At 46.0% G+C, this 21,405-nt stretch overlaps 1 protein-coding gene across 2 annotated transcripts in view; it reads right to left on the reverse strand.

Moving 5' to 3' along the window:
- Nucleotides 1–21,082, reverse strand: part of azin1b (antizyme inhibitor 1b) — a 29,064-nt gene extending 7,982 nt beyond the window's left edge. Inside the window, exons 1-11 of one of the 2 annotated variants that reach the window (XM_038972198.1) lie at nucleotides 20,920–21,082; nucleotides 19,110–19,253; nucleotides 18,400–18,571; nucleotides 11,714–11,887; nucleotides 7,195–7,367; nucleotides 6,154–6,282; nucleotides 5,780–5,861; nucleotides 4,006–4,080; nucleotides 3,658–3,823; nucleotides 2,801–2,916; nucleotides 461–684 (exon numbers count right to left, since the gene is read on the reverse strand). In XM_038972198.1, the coding sequence (XP_038828126.1) occupies nucleotides 461–684; nucleotides 2,801–2,916; nucleotides 3,658–3,823; nucleotides 4,006–4,080; nucleotides 5,780–5,861; nucleotides 6,154–6,282; nucleotides 7,195–7,367; nucleotides 11,714–11,887; nucleotides 18,400–18,501 (1,241 nt within the window). In that variant the 5' untranslated portion in view covers nucleotides 18,502–18,571; nucleotides 19,110–19,253; nucleotides 20,920–21,082. Of the gene's footprint in view, nucleotides 1–460; nucleotides 685–2,800; nucleotides 2,917–3,657; nucleotides 3,824–4,005; nucleotides 4,081–5,779; nucleotides 5,862–6,153; nucleotides 6,283–7,194; nucleotides 7,368–10,909; nucleotides 10,955–11,713; nucleotides 11,888–18,399; nucleotides 18,572–19,109; nucleotides 19,254–20,919 lie in introns of those variants that run through there. The other variant, XM_038972199.1, reaches the window with a different exon arrangement.
- Between the last annotated feature and the right edge of the window lie 323 nt (nucleotides 21,083–21,405).

Below are 21,405 nucleotides of genomic sequence, written 5' to 3' on the forward strand. Positions count from 1 at the left end.
TATCTGACTAGAGACATAGCCATTAGTTGGTAAGAAAGCTACATTCTAACTATCTGACTAGAGACATAGTTATTAGATGGTAAGAAAGCTACATTCTAACTATCTGACTAGAGACATTAGTTGGTAAGAAAGCTACGTTCTAATTATCTGACTAGAGACATTAGTTGGTAAGAAAGCTACATTCTAACTATCTGACTAGAGACATAGCCATTAGTTGGTAAGAAAGCTACGTTCTAACTATCTGACTAGAGACATAGCCATTAGTTGGTAAGAAAGCTACGTTCTAACTATCTGACTAGAGACATTAGTTGGTAAGAAAGCTACGTTCTAACTATCTGACTAGAGACATTAGTGGGTAAGAAAGCTACGTTCTAACTATCTGACTAGAGACACAACACATGAAGCAACACTAGAGAGAAGTACACAGACCTCCCCCTGCAGCACTATAACTAGGCCGTACCAGTCAGCAGTGGAGACAGTGTAGTAGACAGGTGGTCTGATGGCTGAGGGGTCACTGAAGGAGGACAGGTCCCCCAGGCCAGCAGCCCCCATGTTGTTAAAGACCAGCCAGTCTCCAGGGCTGAGCTCAGGCAGCAGGCAGTGGTCTACCAGCTGGTCTAGGCTGTCACATGATGGACCCCACAGGCTGCTGGAGAACACTGGCTCCTCCGCCGTAGACCCCCTCTGTGGAAGGAGAGGTTAAGATTACACACACGGTCTTTGAGCAGGTGAGGCATATCAAACAGCAAATGATAGAGACTCCACTCACTGCACCTCGTCTCCTCTGATGAGGACCTGGCTAGCTGCTACTGCACCTCGTCTCCTCTGATGAGGACCTGGCTAGCTGCTACTGACCTCGTCTCCTCTGAGGACCCGGCCAGCTGCTACTGACCTCGTCTCCTCTGATGAGGACCCGGCCAGCTGCTACTGACCTCGTCTCCTCTGATGAGGACCCGGCCAGCTGCTACTGACCTCGTCTCCTCTGATGAGGACCCGGCCAGCTGCTACTGACCTCGTCTCCTCTGATGAGGACCCGGCCAGCTGCTACTGACCTCGTCTCCTCTGATGAGGACCCGGCCAGCTGCTACTGACCTCGTCTCCTCTGATGAGGACCCGGCCAGCTGCTACTGACCTCGTCTCCTCTGATGAGGACCCGGCCAGCTGCTACTGACCTCGTCTCCTCTGATGAGGACCCGGCCAGCTGCTACTGACCTCGTCTCCTCTGATGAGGACCCGGCCAGCTGCTACTGACCTCGTCTCCTCTGATGAGGACCCGGCCAGCTGCTACTGACCTCGTCTCCTCTGATGAGGACCCGGCCAGCTGCTACTGACCTCGTCTCCTCTGATGAGGACCCGGCCAGCTGCTACTGACCTCGTCTCCTCTGATGAGGACCCGGCCAGCTGCTACTGACCTCGTCTCCTCTGATGAGGACCCGGCCAGCTGCTACTGACCTCGTCTCCTCTGATGAGGACCCGGCCAGCTGCTACTGACCTCGTCTCCTCTGATGAGGACCCGGCCAGCTGCTACTGACCTCGTCTCCTCTGATGAGGACCCGGCCAGCTGCTACTGACCTCGTCTCCTCTGATGAGGACCCGGCCAGCTGCTACTGACCTCGTCTCCTCTGATGAGGACCCGGCCAGCTGCTACTGACCTCGTCTCTTCTGATGAGGACCTGGCTAGCTGCTACTGACCTCGTCTCCTCTGATGAGGACCTGGCTAGCTGCTACTGACCTCGTCTCCTCTGAGGACCCGGCCAGCTGCTACTGACCTCGTCTCCTCTGAGGACCCGGCCAGCTGCTACTGACCTCGTCTCCTCTGAGGACCCGGCCAGCTGCTACTGACCTCGTCTCCTCTGAGGACCCGGCCAGCTGCTACTGACCTCGTCTCCTCTGATGAGGATCCGGCCAGCTGCTACTGACCTCGTCTCCTCTGATGAGGACCTGGCTAGCTGCTACTGACCTCGTCTCCTCTGATGAGGACCCGGCCAGCTGCTACTGACCTCGTCTCCTCTGATGAGGACCCGGCCAGCTGCTACTGACCTCGTCTCCTCTGATGAGGACCCGGCCAGCTGCTACTGACCTCGTCTCCTCTGATGAGGACCCGGCCAGCTGCTACTGACCTCGTCTCCTCTGATGAGGACCCGGCTAGCTGCTACTGACCTCGTCTCCTCTGATGAGGACCCGGCCAGCTGCTACTGACCTCGTCTCCTCTGATGAGGACCCGGCCAGCTGCTACTGACCTCGTCTCCTCTGATGAGGACCCGGCCAGCTGCTACTGACCTCGTCTCCTCTGATGAGGACCCGGCCAGCTGCTACTGACCTCGTCTCCTCTGATGAGGACCCGGCCAGCTGCTACTGACCTCGTCTCCTCTGATGAGGACCCGGCTAGCTGCTACTGACCTCGTCTCCTCTGATGAGGACCCGGCTAGCTGCTACTGACCTCGTCTCCTCTGATGAGGACCCGGCTAGCTGCTACTGACCTCGTCTCCTCTGATGAGGACCCGGCTAGCTGCTACTGACCTCGTCTCCTCTGATGAGGACCCGGCTAGCTGCTACTGACCTCGTCTCCTCTGATGAGGACCCGGCTAGCTGCTACTGACCTCGTCTCCTCTGATGAGGACCCGGCTAGCTGCTACTGACCTCGTCTCCTCTGATGAGGACCCGGCTAGCTGCTACTGACCTCGTCTCCTCTGATGAGGACCCGGCTAGCTGCTACTGACCTCGTCTCCTCTGATGAGGACCCGGCTAGCTGCTACTGACCTCGTCTCCTCTGATGAGGACCCGGCTAGCTGCTACTGACCTTGTGCACAGCCGGGGCAGGGATGGTGCTTCCTAGCAGCTTGCTGGAGAAAGACCCGTAGACGCCATCGTTCAGGTAGTACAGGAACTCTGGCTCGTCATCTGGCGTCAGCTCATCTGAAGATGGATGAGGGGATAGACAGGATGTTTCAAAACGAAGTACATCAACAAAGAGACCGCAATATACCGTAGGGCCCTTAGTGGGTTCATTGTAATGTTCTACAATATACCGTAGGCTCCTTAGTGGGTTCATTGTAATGTTGTACAATATACCGTAGGCCCCTTAGTGGGTTCATTGTAATGTTCTACAATATACCGTAGGCTCCTTAGTGGGTTCATTGTAATGTTCTACAATATACCGTAGGCTCCTTAGTGGGTTCATTGTAATGTTGTACAATATACCGTAGGCCCCTTAGTGGGTTCATTGTAATGTTCTACAATATACCGTAGGCTCCTTAGTGGGTTCATTGTAATGTTGTACAATATACCGTAGGCCCCTTAGTGGGTTCATTGTAATGTTCTACAATATACCGTAGGCTCCTTAGTGGGTTCATTGTAATGTTCTACAATATACCGTAGGCCCCTTCGTGGGTTCATTGTAATGTTATACAACATCCACCTGCTCAAAGATATTCTCTTACATGGTGTGTTTGCTCTGTTAAAGATCATTCTCCTCCTACAGAGAAGTACTGCCTTCATTCTATCCCATTAATTAAATAGGATATGCTTAAAAAAAACACACTTTTCTATCTTTCCCGAAACACCCTTAGAGGGTGTAGTCACGGCCAGGCTCTGTCATTATCAACAGCAACCCGGGAGCAATGAATAGTCGTGACGGCAGTCAGTCAGTCGACTCACCCTGAGCGAGGCCGTTCCAGTCCCGGGCCACAACCTTCTTGCCGATGACATTGACAGCCAGAGTGAAGGCAGAGGAGACGTAGTAGCTACCAGGCTGAGCGATGACCTGCACTCCAGACAGCGTGGGGAAGTAGGCATCCAGCAGCAGTGTGACAGCGGTATGAACCTACAGAGAGAGGAAGTCAGTTGAGTAATGTCTGTGTCCAAAACACCATTATATTCCCTCTATAGTGCCCTACGTATTACCAGGGCCCATTAGGAATAGGGGGCCATTTGGGATAACATACAACAACAAAAAACGATGCAGATTGTAAGTAATGCCATGTGATGAGAGGTATCATCACGTACCTGTTTGAGCTGAAACTCTGAGCCAGAGAATCCACCACCAATATCCAGGATGCTCATGTTGAACCCCAACTCTGCCTAACCAGGAAAGAGACAGATTTTTTTTTTTTAAAGAGCAAAAAAAGAAGGGAGGGGGGGAGAGATCAGGCCTGAGAATTAGATATTGAACACTTACAGGATGTCTATGGACATAAACTTCTCACGCGCGAGTTCCAAATATCCAGCTGGTCAGAATGCTCTCACTGTTCCAACGTGTGATTGTTACGCGACAGGACAGCTAACCTGCCCTCAAGGCACGCTGCCTGATAATTATCTGTATGTGGTCGTTTCTACTGTAGCATACCTTATGTATGAACACTGACTTTCTCCCCACATTTTGTTGAGTTACAGCCTTGTTCTAAAATGGATTAAAATCATTTTTCCCCCTCAATCTACACACGATATCTCATACTGACAAAGCAAAAACTGTTTTTTAGAAATCTTAGCAAATGTATAAAAAAAATATTAATAATAATAATAATAATATCACATTTACATAGGCATTCAGACCCTTCACTCAGTACTTTGTTGAAGCACCTTTGGCAGTGATTACAGCCTTGGGTCTTCTTGAGTATGACACTACAAGCTTGGCACACCTGTATTTGGGGAGTTTCTCCCATTTCTTCTCTGCAGATCCTCTCAAGCTCTGTCAGGTTGGACGGGGAGTGTTGCTGCACAGATATTTTCAGGTCTCTCCGGAGATGTTCGATCGGGTTCAAATACCGATCGAAAACTCTACCAAGTCGGTGATCAGGCATACCCCTGTTGTCGTCAGCTAACTTTATGGTGTTGGAGTCGTATTTGGCCACGCAGTCGTGGGTGAACAGAGTACAGGAGGGGACTAAGCACGCACCCCTGAGGGGCCCCAGTGTTGAGGATCAGCGTAGCAGATGTGTTGTTGCCTACCCTCACCACCTGGGAGCGGCCCGTCAGGAAGTCCAGGATCCAGTTGCAGAGGGAGGTGTTTAGTCCCAGGATCCTTAGCTTAGTGATGAGCTTTGAGGGCACTATGGTGTTGAACGCTGAGCTGTTGTCAACGAACAGCATTCTCACATAGGTGTTCCTTTTGTCCAGGTGGGAAAGGGCCGTGTGGAGTGCGATCGCGTCAAATGGTGGGGTGGTGTGCGAATTGGAGAGGGTCTAGGGTTTCCGGGATAATGGTGTTGACGTGAGCCATGACCAGCCTTTCAAGCACTTCATGGCAACCGACATGAGTGCTACGGGCAGTAGTACTTTAGGCTGGTTACCTTCGCTTTCTTGGGCACAGGGACTATGGTGGTCTGCTTGAAACATGTAGGTATTACAGACCCAGTCAGGGAGAGGTTGAAAAAGTCAGTGAAGACACTTGCCAGTTGGTCAGTGCATGCTTTGAGTACACGTCCTGGTAATTAGTCTGGCCCCGCGGCCTTGCGACTGTTGACCTGTTTAAAAGGTCTTACTCACGTCGGCTACGGAGAGCGTGATCACACAGTCGTCCGGGAACAGCTGGTGCACTCATGCATGCTTCAGTGTTGCTTGCCTCGAAGCGAGCACAAAAAAGCATTTTGCTCGCCTGGTAGCTCGCGTCTGGGCTTCTCTTTGAAGTCCGTAATAGTTTTCAAGCCCTGCCACATCCAACGAGCATCAGAGCCGGTGTCGTACGATTCAATCTTAGTCCTGTATTGATTTTTTTTTTTAAACCTTGACCCCTTTTTCCTCCACAATTTCATAGTATCCAAATGTCAGCTCCTCTACTCACCCCCATGTCAAACACACAGCGGGCATCCGACAGCGCGTGGGTGTAGGCCTGCAGGTCCTTGCAGGAGCTGGGAATGTGGAACCTGAAGACACAACCAAAGACAATTGCAATTACTGTACAAACAGTAGTAACTATGTTTCTAACATACGATTGTAAGGATTAGGAAGATGCTAAAATCATGGTAGCTACTGCCTGAAGCAAACAGTTACATTTTATCGCTACAGCCCAACAGGCAACTCAAGGTCAAATTAATTTAACCTAAAACATGTATATTGGATGAACCAACCCTTTAAATCATTACAATGGAAAAAATGCCTCTTGTGATGGTCACCATTGAACAGCATCCAACTACACTATGAAAGATGTGTACTTACGTAACGCCCACCACCTGCACCCCCAGGTCCTTGGCCGTCTCCAGCAGGCGCCGACAGCTCTTCAGAGAGCAGCCAAACTCCATGCTGGTCTCTGCTGCCTGGGCCCATGTAGTTACCTGAACCAGCAGCCTGGGAGGAGGAACAAGGCACAATTCACTTTATTCACTAAGGACATTTACATATGTCCCAGGAATCTGACCTGTGGTGCTGATAAAAAAAACAATATACAGAAGGATTTACAAAAATGAATTAGTGACACGGTCCTCTCGTCCATAGTTCACAGAGACCCGACACGGTCCCATAGTTCACAGAGACCCGACACGGTCCCATAGTTCACAGAGACCCGACACGGTCCCATAGTTCACAGAGACCCGACACGGTCCCATAGTTCACAGAGACCCGACACGGTCCCATAGTTCACAGAGACCTGACACGGTCCCATAGTTCACAGAGACCTGACACGGTCCCATAGTTCACAGAGACCTGACACGGTCCCATAGTTCAGAGACCTGACACGGTCCTCTCGTCCATAGTTCACAGAGACCTGACACGGTCCTCTCGTCCATAGTTCACAGAGACCTGACACGGTCCTCTCGTCCATAGTTCACAGAGACCTGACACGGTCCTCTCGTCCATAGTTCACAGAGACCTGACACGGTCCTCTCGTCCATAGTTCACAGAGACCTGACACGGTCCTCTCGTCCATAGTTCACAGAGACCTGACACGGTCCTCTCGTCCATAGTTCACAGAGACCTGACACGGTCCTCTCGTCCATAGTTCACAGAGACCTGACACGGTCCTCTCGTCCATAGTTCACAGAGACCTGACACGGTCCTCTCGTCCATAGTTCACAGAGACCTGACACGGTCCTCTCGTCCATAGTTCACAGAGACCTGACACGGTCATATCAGTATGTGATACTGATAAAGTGTGAAGGAGCTTTTTCCCCTTTTGAATTACTTCAACTTTTCCCAGTTAACTACAAACCTGGAAACACCTAGATGTGCAATAGATAGACTCTGGTCTGCATGGGCACCTACCTGGCATTGGGGTGAGAACGGGCTATCTTGCAGAGTTCCGTCTCGCTGTCGCACACCAAGAGGTCGACGCCATTCTTGGCTGCATGTTTGATGTGGGACAGCTGTTTGCAAACTCCAGAGAAGATGATGTTTTCAGGGGGCACGCCGTGTTCCAACACCAGACTGACTTCAGCCTGAGACAACACATCATATGCACATACGTTAGAACACAGGACATAACTTCCATTTTAGGAGAGGACAATGAAACAAGTTCCCCCGTGTAGTTCAAATAAAATGTTTTGTTACATGCGTCGAAAACAACCGGTGTAGACGTAACCGTGACGTGCTTATTTACAAGCCCTTAACTTCTCTAGGGTAGGGGGCAGCATTCGGAATTTTGGATGAAAAGCATGCCCAAATTAAACTGCCAGCTACTCATCCCCAGAAGATAAGATATGCATATTATTAGTAGATTTGGATAGAAAACACTCTGAAGACTCTAAAACTGTTTGAATCATGTCTGTGAGTATAACAGAACTTATTTAGCATGCGAAACCCCGAGGACCAACCATTCAGATTTTTTTGTTTGTTGAGGTCACTCTTTTCAATGGATTTTCATTGGGAATCCAGATTTCTAAGAGACCTTCTTGCAGTTCCTACCGCTTCCACTGGATGTCAACATTCTTTAGAAATTGGTTGAGGTTATTCCTTTGTGTAATGAAGAAGTACGGCCATCTTGAACTAGGGTCACTGGAAGTGTCCTGTTAGATAGAGGCGCGGGACCAGAAAGCTAGCTACAGATTGTTTTAATCCTGCATTGAACACAGATCATCCAGTCTTCAATTTTATCGATTATTTACGTAAAAAAAATACCTAAAGTTGTATTACAAAAGTAGTTTGAAATGTTTTGGCAAAGTTTACAGGTAACTTTTGAGATATTTTGTAGTCATGTTTCACAATTTGGAACAGGTGTTTTTCTGGATCAAACGCGCCAAATAAATGGACATTTTGGATATATATCGCCGGAATTTATCAAACAAAAGGACAATTTGTGATGTTTATGGGACATATTGGAGTGCCAACAACAGAAGCTCGTCAAAGGCATGAATTATATTTTTATTTCTGCGTTTTGTGTCGCGCCTGCAGGGTTGAAATATTCTTCTCTCTCTTTGTTTACTATGGTGCTATCCTCAGATAATAGCATCGTTTGCTTTCGCCGAAAAGCCTATTTGAATTCTGACATGTTAGCAGGATTCACAACCAGTGTAGCTTTAATTTGGTATCTTTCATGTATGATTTAATGAAAGTTTGATTTTTATAGTAATTTATTTGAATTTGGCGCTCTGCATTTTCTCTGGCTTTTGGCCAAGTGAGACAGTAGCGTCCCACCTAAACTCAGATTTTGGGATATAAATATGAACTTTACCGAACAAAACATACATGTATTGTGTAACATGAAGTCCTATGAGTGTCATCTGATGAAGATCAAAGGTTAGTGATTCATTTTATCTCCATTTCTGCTTTTTGTTACTCCTCTCTTTGGCTGGAGAAATGGCTGTCTTTTTCTGTGACTTGGCTCTGACCTAACATAATCGTTTGGTGTGCTTTCGTCGTAAAGCCTTTTTGAAATCGGACACTGTGGCTGGATTTACAACAAGTGTATCTTTAAAATGGTGTAAAATACTTGTATGTTTGAGGAATTTAAATTATGGGATTTCTGTTGTTTTGAATTTGGCACCCTGCAGTTTCACCGACTGTTGACGAGGTGAGACGCTACCGTCCCACAAACCCTAGAGAAGTTAAGCAACAATACAGATTTTTGTAAAGAAAATATTTGCAAAAAGCTAAAGTAAGAAAAAAACTAAATAACTATGAGGCTAAATACAGGGGGTACCGGTACCGAGTCAATGTGGAGACTATATACAGGGGGTACCGGTACAGAGTCAATGTGGAGGCTATATACAGGGGGTACCGGTACAGAGTCAATGTGGAGGCTATATACAGGGGGTACCGGTACAGAGTCAATGTGGAGGCTATATACAGGGGGTACCGGTACAGAGTCAATGTGGAGGCTATATACAGGGGGAACCGGTACAGAGTCAATGTGGAGGCTATATACAGGGGGAACCGGTACAGAGTCAATGTGGAGGCTATATACAGGGGGAAACGGTACAGAGTCAATGTGGAGGCTATATACCGGGGGGTACCAGTACAGAGTCAATGTGGAGGCTATATACAGGGGGTACCGGTACCGAGTCAGTGTGGAGGCTATATACAGGGGGTACCGGTACAGAGTCAATATGGAGGCTATATACAGGGGGTACCGGTACAGAGTCAATGTGGAGACTATATACAGGGGGTACCGGTACAGAGTCAATGTGGAGGCTATATACAGAGGGTACCGGTACTGAGTCAGTGTGGAGGCTATATACAGGGGGGACCGGTACTGAGTCAGTGTGGAGGCTATATACAGGGGGTACCGGTACAGAGTCAGTGTGGAGGCTATATACAGGGGGTACCGGTACAGAGTCAATGTGGAGACTATATACAGGGGGTACCGGTACAGAGTCAATGTGGAGGCTATATACAGGGGGTACCGGTACAGAGTCAATGTGGAGGCTATATACAGGGGGTACCGGTACAGAGTCAATGTGGAGACTATATACAGGGGGTACCGGTACAGAGTCAATGTGGAGGCTATATACAGGGGGTACCGGTACAGAGTCAATGTGGAGGCTATATACAGGGGGTACCGGTACAGAGTCAATGTGGAGGCTATATACAGGGGGAAACGGTACAGAGTCAATGTGGAGGCTATATACCGGGGGGTACCAGTACAGAGTCAATGTGGAGGCTATATACAGGGGGTACCGGTACCGAGTCAGTGTGGAGGCTATATACAGGGGGTACCGGTACAGAGTCAATGTGGAGGCTATATACAGGGGGTACCGGTACAGAGTCAATGTGGAGACTATATACAGGGGGTACCGGTACAGAGTCAATGTGGAGGCTATATACAGAGGGTACCGGTACTGAGTCAGTGTGGAGGCTATATACAGGGGGGACCGGTACTGAGTCAGTGTGGAGGCTATATACAGGGGGTACCGGTACAGAGTCAGTGTGGAGGCTATATACAGGGGGTACCGGTACAGAGTCAATGTGGAGACTATATACAGGGGGTACCGGTACAGAGTCAATGTGGAGACTATATACAGGGGGTACCGGTACAGAGTCAATGTGGAGACTATATACAGGGGGTACCGGTACAGAGTCAATGTGGAGGCTATATACAGGGGGTACCGGTACCGAGTCAATGTGGAGGCTATATACAGGGGGTACCGGTACCGAGTCAATGTGGAGGCTATATACAGGGGGTACCGGTACCGAGTCAATGTGGAGGCTATATACAGGGGGTACCGGTACAGAGTCAATGTGGAGGCTATATACAGGGAGTACCGGTACAGAGTCAATGTGGAGGCTATATACAGGGTGTTACGGTACAGAGTCAATGTGGAGGGGTACAGTTTTGTTGAGGTAATTTGTACATGTAGGTGGGGGTGAAGTGACTATACATAGATAATAAACAGCGAGTAGCTGCAGTGTACAAAAGGGAGGGGAGGGTCAATGTAAATTGTCCGGTGGTGATTTTATTAATTGTTCAGCAGTCTAATGGCTCGAGGGTAGAAGCTATTGAGGAGCCTTTTGGTCCTAGACTTGGCGCTCCGGTACCACTTACCCTGCGGTAGCAGAGAAAACAGTCTATAACTTGGGTGACCGGAGTCTCTGACAACTTTATGGGCTTTCCTCTGACACCGCCTATTATATAGGTCCTGGATGGCAGGAAGCTTGGCCCCAGTGATGTACTGGGCCGTTCGCACTACCCTCTGTAGCGCCTTGCGGTTAGATGCCAAGCAGTTGCCATACCAGGCGGTGATGCAACCAGTCACGATGCTCTCGATGGTGCAGCTGTAGAACCTTTTGAGGAACTGGGGACGCATGACGAATCTTTTCAGTCTCCTGAGACTACATCACAGATTGCTGGTGATGTGGACACCAAGGAACTTGAAGCTCTCGACCTGCTCCACTGCAGCCCCGTCGATGAGAATGGGTTTGTTTTCAGCCCTCCTTGTCCTGTAGTCCACAATCAGCTCTTTTGTCTTGCTCACATTGAGGGAGAGGTTGTTGTCCTGGCACCACACTGTCCGGTTTCTGACCTCCTCCCTATAGGCCGTCTCATCGTTGTTGGTTATCAGGCCTACCACTGTTGTGTCGTCAGCAAACTTAATGATGGTGTTGGAGTCGTGTTTGGCCACGCAGTCGTGGGTGAACAGGGAGTACAGGAGGGGACTAAGCACACACCCCTGAGGGGTCCCTGAGGGTCAGCGTGACGGATGTTTTATTACCTTTAGTGTTTGTGATCCCACTGGCACAGAGAAAGCCGACAGAATGAAAAGGTATTCAAGAAAGCTGTTAGATCTTTGTTTTCATAAAACACCCATAAAAACATAAGTGATCAAATAAAATAAAAGGTACCACTCACCTTGTTAGCACAGACGAAGCCGAGGCCGAGAGAGGCCAGGACCTCGATGACAACCGGGCTGCTGTTGGATTGGACCTGGTAGTAGGGCCTGATCTGGGGCATGGTGAGCTGCCACTGGACATGCTGTCTCATCAGGGACCCAAGGTCAGACACTACAAACACACTCTTTTCAGCCTGGGGAACACAAGAGCCAACAGACAAGCTCTAGTTACACACACACACACTGAAAGACAAGCTCTAGTTACACACACACACACTGAAAGACAAGCTCTAGTTACACACACACACACTGAAAGACAAGCTCTAGTTACACACACACACACTGAAAGACAAGCTCTAGTTACACACACACACTGAAAGACAAGCTCTAGTTACACACACACACTGAAAGACAAGCTCTAGTTACACACACACACTGAAAGACAAGCTCTAGTTACACACACACACTGAAAGACAAGCTCTAGTTACACACACACACTGAAAGACAAGCTCTAGTTACACACACACACTGAAAGACAAGCTCTAGTTACACACACACACTGAAAGACAAGCTCTAGTTACACACACACACTGAAAGACAAGCTCTAGTTACACACACACACTGAAAGACAAGCTCTAGTTACACACACACACTGAAAGACAAGCTCTAGTTACACACACACACTGAAAGACAAGCTCTAGTTACACACACACACTGAAAGACAAGCTCTAGTTACACACACACACTGAAAGACAAGCTCTAGTTACACACACACACTGAAAGACAAGCTCTAGTTACACACACACACTGAAAGACAAGCTCTAGTTACACACACACTGAAAGACAAGCTCTAGTTACACACACACTGAAAGACAAGCTCTAGTTACACACACACTGAAAGACAAGCTCTAGTTACACACACACTGAAAGACAAGCTCTAGTTACACACACACTGAAAGACAAGCTCTAGTTACACACACACTGAAAGACAAGCTCTAGTTACACACACACTGAAAGACAAGCTCTAGTTACACACACACTGAAAGACAAGCTCTAGTTACACACACACACTGAAAGACAAGCTCTAGTTACACACACACACTGAAAGACAAGCTCTAGTTACACACACACACTGAAAGACAAGCTCTAGTTACACACACACACTGAAAGACAAGCTCTAGTTACACACACACACTGAAAGACAAGCTCTAGTTACACACACACACTGAAAGACAAGCTCTAGTTACACACACACACTGAAAGACAAGCTCTAGTTACACACACACAGAAAGACAAGCTCTAGTTACACACACACTGAAAGACAAGCTCTAGTTACACACACACAGAAAGACAAGCTCTAGTTACACACACACACAGAAAGACAAGCTCTAGTTACACACACACTGAAAGACAAGCTCTAGTTACACACACACTGAAAGACAAGCTCTAGTTACACACACACTGAAAGACAAGCTCTAGTTACACACACACTGAAAGACAAGCTCTAGTTACACACACACTGAAAGACAAGCTCTAGTTACACACACTGAAAGACAAGCTCTAGTTACACACACTGAAAGACAAGCTCTAGTTACACACACACACACACACTGAAAGACAAGCTCTAGTTACACACACACACACACACTGAAAGACAAGCTCTAGTTACACACACACACTGAAAGACAAGCTCTAGTTACACACACACACTGCAAGACAAGCTCTAGTTACACACACACACACACACTGAAAGACAAGCTCTAGTTACACACACACACACACACTGAAAGACAAGCTCTAGTTACACACACACACACACACTGAAAGACAAGCTCTAGTTACACACACACACAGAAAGACAAGCTCTAGTTACACACACACACAGAAAGACAAGCTCTAGTTACACACACACACAGAAAGACAAGCTCTAGTTACACACACACTGAAAGACAAGCTCTAGTTACACACACACTGAAAGACAAGCTCTAGTTACACACACACTGAAAGACAAGCTCTAGTTACACACACACTGAAAGACAAGCTCTAGTTACACACACACTGAAAGACAAGCTCTAGTTACACACACACACACACACACTGAAAGACAAGCTCTAGTTACACACACACACTGAAAGACAAGCTCTAGTTACACACACACTGAAAGACAAGCTCTAGTTACACACACACACTGAAAGACAAGCTCTAGTTACACACACACTGAAAGACAAGCTCTAGTTACACACACACACACACACTGAAAGACAAGCTCTAGTTACACACACACACACACACTGAAAGACAAGCTCTAGTTACACACACACACACACACTGAAAGACAAGCTCTAGTTACACACACACACTGAAAGACAAGCTCTAGTTACACACACACACACTGAAAGACAAGCTCTAGTTACACACACACACTGAAAGACAAGCTCTAGTTACACACACACTGAAAGACAAGCTCTAGTTACACACACACTGAAAGACAAGCTCTAGTTACACACACACTGAAAGACAAGCTCTAGTTACACACACACTGAAAGACAAGCTCTAGTTACACACACACTGAAAGACAAGCTCTAGTTACACACACACTGAAAGACAAGCTCTAGTTACACACACACTGAAAGACAAGCTCTAGTTACACACACACTGAAATACAAGCTCTAGTTACACACACACTGAAAGACAAGCTCTAGTTACACACACACTGAAAGACAAGCTCTAGTTACACACACACTGAAAGACAAGCTCTAGTTACACACACACTGAAAGACAAGCTCTAGTTACACACACACTGAAAGACAAGCTCTAGTTACACACACACACACACTGAAAGACAAGCTCTAGTTACACACACACACACACAGAAAGACAAGCTCTAGTTACACACACACACTGAAAGACAAGCTCTAGTTACACACACACACACACACACTGAAAGACAAGCTCTAGTTACACACACACTGAAAGACAAGCTCTAGTTACACACACACTGAAAGACAAGCTCTAGTTACACACACACTGAAATACAAGCTCTAGTTACACACACACTGAAAGACAAGCTCTAGTTACACACACACTGAAAGACAAGCTCTAGTTACACACACACTGAAAGACAAGCTCTAGTTACACACACACTGAAATACAAGCTCTAGTTACACACACACTGAAAGACAAGCTCTAGTTACACACACACTGAAAGACAAGCTCTAGTTACACACACACTGAAAGACAAGCTCTAGTTACACACACACTGAAAGACAAGCTCTAGTTACACACACACTGAAAGACAAGCTCTAGTTACACACACACACACACTGAAAGACAAGCTCTAGTTACACACACACACACACTGAAAGACAAGCTCTAGTTACACACACACACACACTGAAAGACAAGCTCTAGTTACACACACACACACACACACTGAAAGACAAGCTCTAGTTACACACACACACACACAGAAAGACAAGCTCTAGTTACACACACACACTGAAAGACAAGCTCTAGTTACACACACACACACACACACTGAAAGACAAGCTCTAGTTACACACACACACACACACTGAAAGACAAGCTCTAGTTACACACACACTGAAAGACAAGCTCTAGTTACACACACACACACACACTGAAAGACAAGCTCTAGTTACACACACACACTGAAAGACAAGCTCTAGTTACACACACACACACTGAAAGACAAGCTCTAGTTACACACACACACACTGAAAGACAAGCTCTAGTTACACACACACACACTGAAAGACAAGCTCTAGTTACACACACACACACACTGAAAGACAAGCTCTAGTTACACACACACACACTGAAAGACAAGCTCTAGTTACACACACACACACTGAAAGACAAGCTCTAGTTACACACACACACACTGAAAGACAAGCTCTAGTTACACACACACACACTGAAAGACAAGCTCTAGTTACACACACACACACTGAAAGACAAGCTCTAGTTACACACACACACACACTGAAAGACAAGCTCTAGTTACACACACACACACACTGAAAGACAAGCTCTAGTTACACACACACACACACTGAAAGACAAGCTCTAGTTACACACACACACACACTGAAAGACAAGCTCTAGTTACACACACACACACACTGAAAGACAAGCTCTAGTTACACACACACACACTGAAAGACAAGCTCTAGTTACACACACACACACTGAAAGACAAGCTCTAGTTACACACACACTGAAAGACAAGCTCTAGTTACACACACACACACACTGAAAGACAAGCTCTAGTTACACACACACACTGAAAGACAAGCTCTAGTTACACACACACACTGAAAGACAAGCTCTAGTTACACACACACACACAGAAAGACAAGCTCTAGTTACACACACACACAGAAAGACAAGCTCTAGTTACACACACACTGAAAGACAAGCTCTAGTTACACACACACTGAAAGACAAGCTCTAGTTACACACACACTGAAAGACAAGCTCTAGTTACACACACACACACACTGAAAGACAAGCTCTAGTTACACACACACTGAAAGACAAGCTCTAGTTACACACACACTGAAAGACAAGCTCTAGTTACACACACTGAAAGACAAGCTCTAGTTACACACACACACACACTGAAAGACAAGCTCTAGTTACACACACACTGAAAGACAAGCTCTAGTTACACACACACTGAAAGACAAGCTCTAGTTACACACACACTGAAAGACAAGCTCTAGTTACACACACACTGAAATACAAGCTCTAGTTACACACACACTGAAAGACAAGCTCTAGTTACACACACACTGAAAGACAAGCTCTAGTTACACACACACTGAAAGACAAGCTCTAGTTACACACACTGAAAGACAAGCTCTAGTTACACACACACTGAAAGACAAGCTCTAGTTACACACACACTGAAAGACAAGCTCTAGTTACACACACACTGAAAGACAAGCTCTAGTTACACACACACTGAAAGACAAGCTCTAGTTACACACACACTGAAAGACAAGCTCTAGTTACACACACACTGAAAGACAAGCTCTAGTTACACACACACACACACACACTGAAAGACAAGCTCTAGTTACACACACACACACACACTGAAAGACAAGCTCTAGTTACACACACACACAGAAAGACAAGCTCTAGTTACACACACACACACACACACTGAAAGACAAGCTCTAGTTACACACACACACACACTGAAAGACAAGCTCTAGTTACACACACACACACTGAAAGACAAGCTCTAGTTACACACACACACACACTGAAAGACAAGCTCTAGTTACACACACACACACACTGAAAGACAAGCTCTAGTTACACACACACACACACTGAAAGACAAGCTCTAGTTACACACACACACTGAAAGACAAGCTCTAGTTACACACACACACTGAAAGACAAGCTCTAGTTACACACACACACACACACTGAAAGACAAGCTCTAGTTACACACACACACACACTGAAAGACAAGCTCTAGTTACACACACACACACACTGAAAGACAAGCTCTAGTTACACACACACACACACACTGAAAGACAAGCTCTAGTTACACACACACACACACACTGAAAGACAAGCTCTAGTTACACACACACACACACACTGAAAGACAAGCTCTAGTTACACACACACACACACACTGAAAGACAAGCTCTAGTTACACACACACACACACTGAAAGACAAGCTCTAGTTACACACACACACACACTGAAAGACAAGCTCTAGTTACACACACACACACACTGAAAGACAAGCTCTAGTTACACACACACACACACTGAAAGACAAGCTCTAGTTACACACACACACACACTGAAAGACAAGCTCTAGTTACACACACACACACACTGAAAGACAAGCTCTAGTTACACACACACACACACTGAAAGACAAGCTCTAGTTACACACACACACACACACACTGAAAGACAAGCTCTAGTTACACACACACACACACACTGAAAGACAAGCTCTAGTTACACACACACACACTGAAAGACAAGCTCTAGTTACACACACACACACTGAAAGACAAGCGCTGGTTACACACACACACACACACACTGAAAGACAAGCTCTAGTTACACACACACTGAAAGACAAGCTCTAGTTACACACACACTGAAAGACAAGCTCTAGTTACACACACACTGAAAGACAAGCTCTAGTTACACACACACACTGAAAGACAAGCTCTAGTTACACACACACACTGAAAGACAAGCTCTAGTTACACACACTGAAAGACAAGCGCTGGTTACACACACACTGAAAGACAAGCGCTGGTTACACACACACACACTCATCTTGTCGCCTGAAGAAAAGAAAATGTGGACAATTCCAACATCTTCAATGTGTGCCTCTGAGTTCGATAAGGATACGCGTTGTATCCCCGGTGTCTCTTCACTAGTCCTTCAGAGCTGCGATGCCTGTGAGAAGGACCCGATCTCATGATGGGCATTAGCTTATAAGAATTGAGATCTGAGAGACATGCGAGTGAGTAGTGCGTCGGAGCACAGCAATTGGTTCAGCCCCAGGGCACAACAGCCACAAGGCAAGGAATTTGGGGGGGATTTTACACATTGTTAAGACTTTCATGAATCATCCTCCAGGGTTCTTTTAGCTCTTCTAATCGTGTGAAAATCAATCAATTCCCTCACCAGAGCTTGTTCGTAAACATGTCCATCGATGACATCTTCCAGGGTGGTTCCTCCCTCCAGGAGTTCGATCGTGTGGTTTAGTTCGTCAGCGAGTCCTTTCATCTCAACCGTATTCAGCAGACAATCATAAAGAAGTAGTAGTCAGGTCAAAGTCGCGACTGAGCCGTGGGTCCTGCAACACACAGACAGAGGACAACAATATGTTGCTGGTAGGTGGACATCACCTTAATTATTACAAATCTCGTTTAAGAAACCATGCAAGCTAGTACAACAACAAAAAAACACACACAACATTTCAAATATCTGAAGACAGAAGTAGATAAAAATGTGTGTATTTTCCACCATGCCTGCCGAGACATGGGTTGGACTGTGTATGATGTGTCCAATATTGACTTTAATTCCAGAGGCGTCAGCTTGATCTAAAAGTAGACATAAACAAGCCCCTTTAAACACATCAACTGGTTGTCTGACGCAGTGAAACACCACTAGGCTTTCCCACAACGCACTGCGCTTATTGGAAACCATCGAGTTCCTGCTCTTCTTAAGCATACGTTCATCCAGTTTGAAGGCACCCTACAGAAAGTACGTTCGTCCGGTTTGAAGGCACCCTACAGAAAGTACGTTAGTCCGGTTTGAAGGCACCCTACAGAAAGTACGTTCGTCCGGTTTGAAGGCACCCTACGGAAAGTGTCAAAATGGCTTCTGCTTACATGGGCAAGTCTGTAGATGGCCGTGTCCCGCTATCAGCTGGGATCCCAAGGCGGCTCAGCGTTGAAGTCAAAGCGCACCCGGTAAAGGGCCGCCCCTAGGCCTTCTGGGTAGCAGTTATACACCTGTAAAGAGAAGAGGAAGCCCTGTGGGGAGAACACGTTTTATTTTTATTTTAAAGTTGTTGATTGTTTGTGTTGAAACTGGAAATGTGTGACTCAAATGCCTAAAGGCTCAGACAAGTCATTAACAAAGTCAGCCAGGCGTAACAGCATGGATAGAGGGTACAGTGTGTTCAGATCTAGTCACTATTGCATAAACCTGGAAACGAATTATATTCATTGACAGATTATACTGATGGTAAAGTCTGTACACATAGCTATGTTGAGTGAAATTGACTTCACCCTAAAATAACCAATTGTTAGTGACTATTCCACTACACAGTGGTGTATGGAAGGATAGAAATGTTAGGTACTTAGCTACTACCCAGTGGTGGTTTAGGTAAATATTGACAAAGTCAAAACATGGCATTCTGTACTCATTTACTGGAGCACTGTAACCAACTATGTTTAGGAAAACATTTCAAGGGGAGATTAAGATTCATTTATTGAGGCTGAAAGCTGTTGGATACACATCAATAAAACAGACTATTAGCATAATTAATCAATGTGCTTTGACAAGCAAAGAAATAAATGGGAGAGAAAATGCTGCCATGCAACGCAAAACACTACTGTCATCTAGCAAGTGTTGCTTTGGTTCCCAGTAAAGGCGGTATTTTGAGTCCGTATCGTGGATGACCATGATGAATGGGTAGGATATAAGCAAGCATAGAGAAGACAATGTAACTAGACCTGAACCTGTTACTGTACTTTAGACCTTTAACGCCCAGTTTCTACCTCCCATTCACCAGCTCGGCAAGCGTTGTCAAAATACGTTCATTGATAACCAAATAAAGTTCCGTTGAGCAACTATCTTAAATTTACTCACGTTGGGCCGGTATGTACTTCCAAAAAATGTCTAAATATATATATATATTACAATGAATCGATAAAATGCCTCTTCGGCACATATATTCAGCTGCTGTAGACTTCCGACCTGAGCGTGGCACCTGGAGGTGACGAAGTGGCATTTTCTCGGTTGTTTCTACATTTTTATTTATACCTTTATTTTTTTAAGTACATACCCGTCGTAACGGGAGTAAATTAAGATATTTGCTCAGCGAAACTCCATATTTGGTGACCAACGAACGTATTTTGACATTTTGCAAAGCTGGTGAATGGGAGTTTGAACTGGAGTTTTCTGGGCGTTAGAGAAGTCTAACACAGTGGTTCAGCTAGGTCATTGGTTTATCACAACACAGCAAACGATCAAGCAATTTTGTCTGATAAACATTAAGAGGTAGGTAGCTACTTAACATTTATTTGGCTGTCAATCTCCAGAGACACAGCGAAACGTTTTAAACATTTGACAGTAGCTAGAACTCGTTTCGTTTCATCAAGATAGCGGCGGTATTGACATTACGTGTACTTGTTATCGCAGCTAGCTACCAAAACTGTAAAATAAATTAATGCCATAATTAATCAAATAGTATCTTATTTTGTTCTACAGGTAAACAATTGTGCAAATATTTACAAGAGCGCCATTTCCAGATCGAAAGGTAAGCAGGTAGCTAGTCAGCTAATCGCCTGTCTTGTGGCTAGCTAGCAGTTAGCGTCCTGTTCGCTGGTTAGGACTGCGCCCGCCATGTTGCGTTGGCTAGCCAGCTTACTTAGCTCGAATTCAAAAATTCAATCGAAGTCTTTTTATACTTACGTGAGATAACGGCGAAAATGTTTCGGAAAATCGTCTTCTCTTTTTCGGCGGAATTTTTAAAATGTAGTGCACACCACATAAAAAGAAAGAACAACGTATATTTTTGCCATATGTTTGGCTGACGAGAGCTCTGTAAATGTCCGGTCGTTGTTACTCTTGGCTAGTGGGAGAAGTGTTTGGAAATGAAGGGGAGTGGAAAAGGTCATCAACGGGGCGGGGTTTGCTTCGCCGTAGCCAATCATGTTTCGCTATTTTTAAAGTCAATGCCAAATATGTATTTCCGAATCCAATACGTGTGTTGCGAGGTTAATTAATCCTGGCCATTATATTTGGTGCTTACATATAACTTTATACAGACAGGGACTATCATGCGAAAACTGTTTGGAAGATTATTTCACACTCATGAATGTTATGACAATTTACTTGCATTTGCTGTTGAATAAGATTCTGAATCATTTATATAATTATGAACACCAGCAACAGATG

The sequence above is a fragment of the Salvelinus namaycush genome, chromosome 32 (genome assembly GCF_016432855.1).
Source record: "Salvelinus namaycush isolate Seneca chromosome 32, SaNama_1.0, whole genome shotgun sequence".
NCBI lineage: Eukaryota > Metazoa > Chordata > Actinopteri > Salmoniformes > Salmonidae > Salvelinus > Salvelinus namaycush.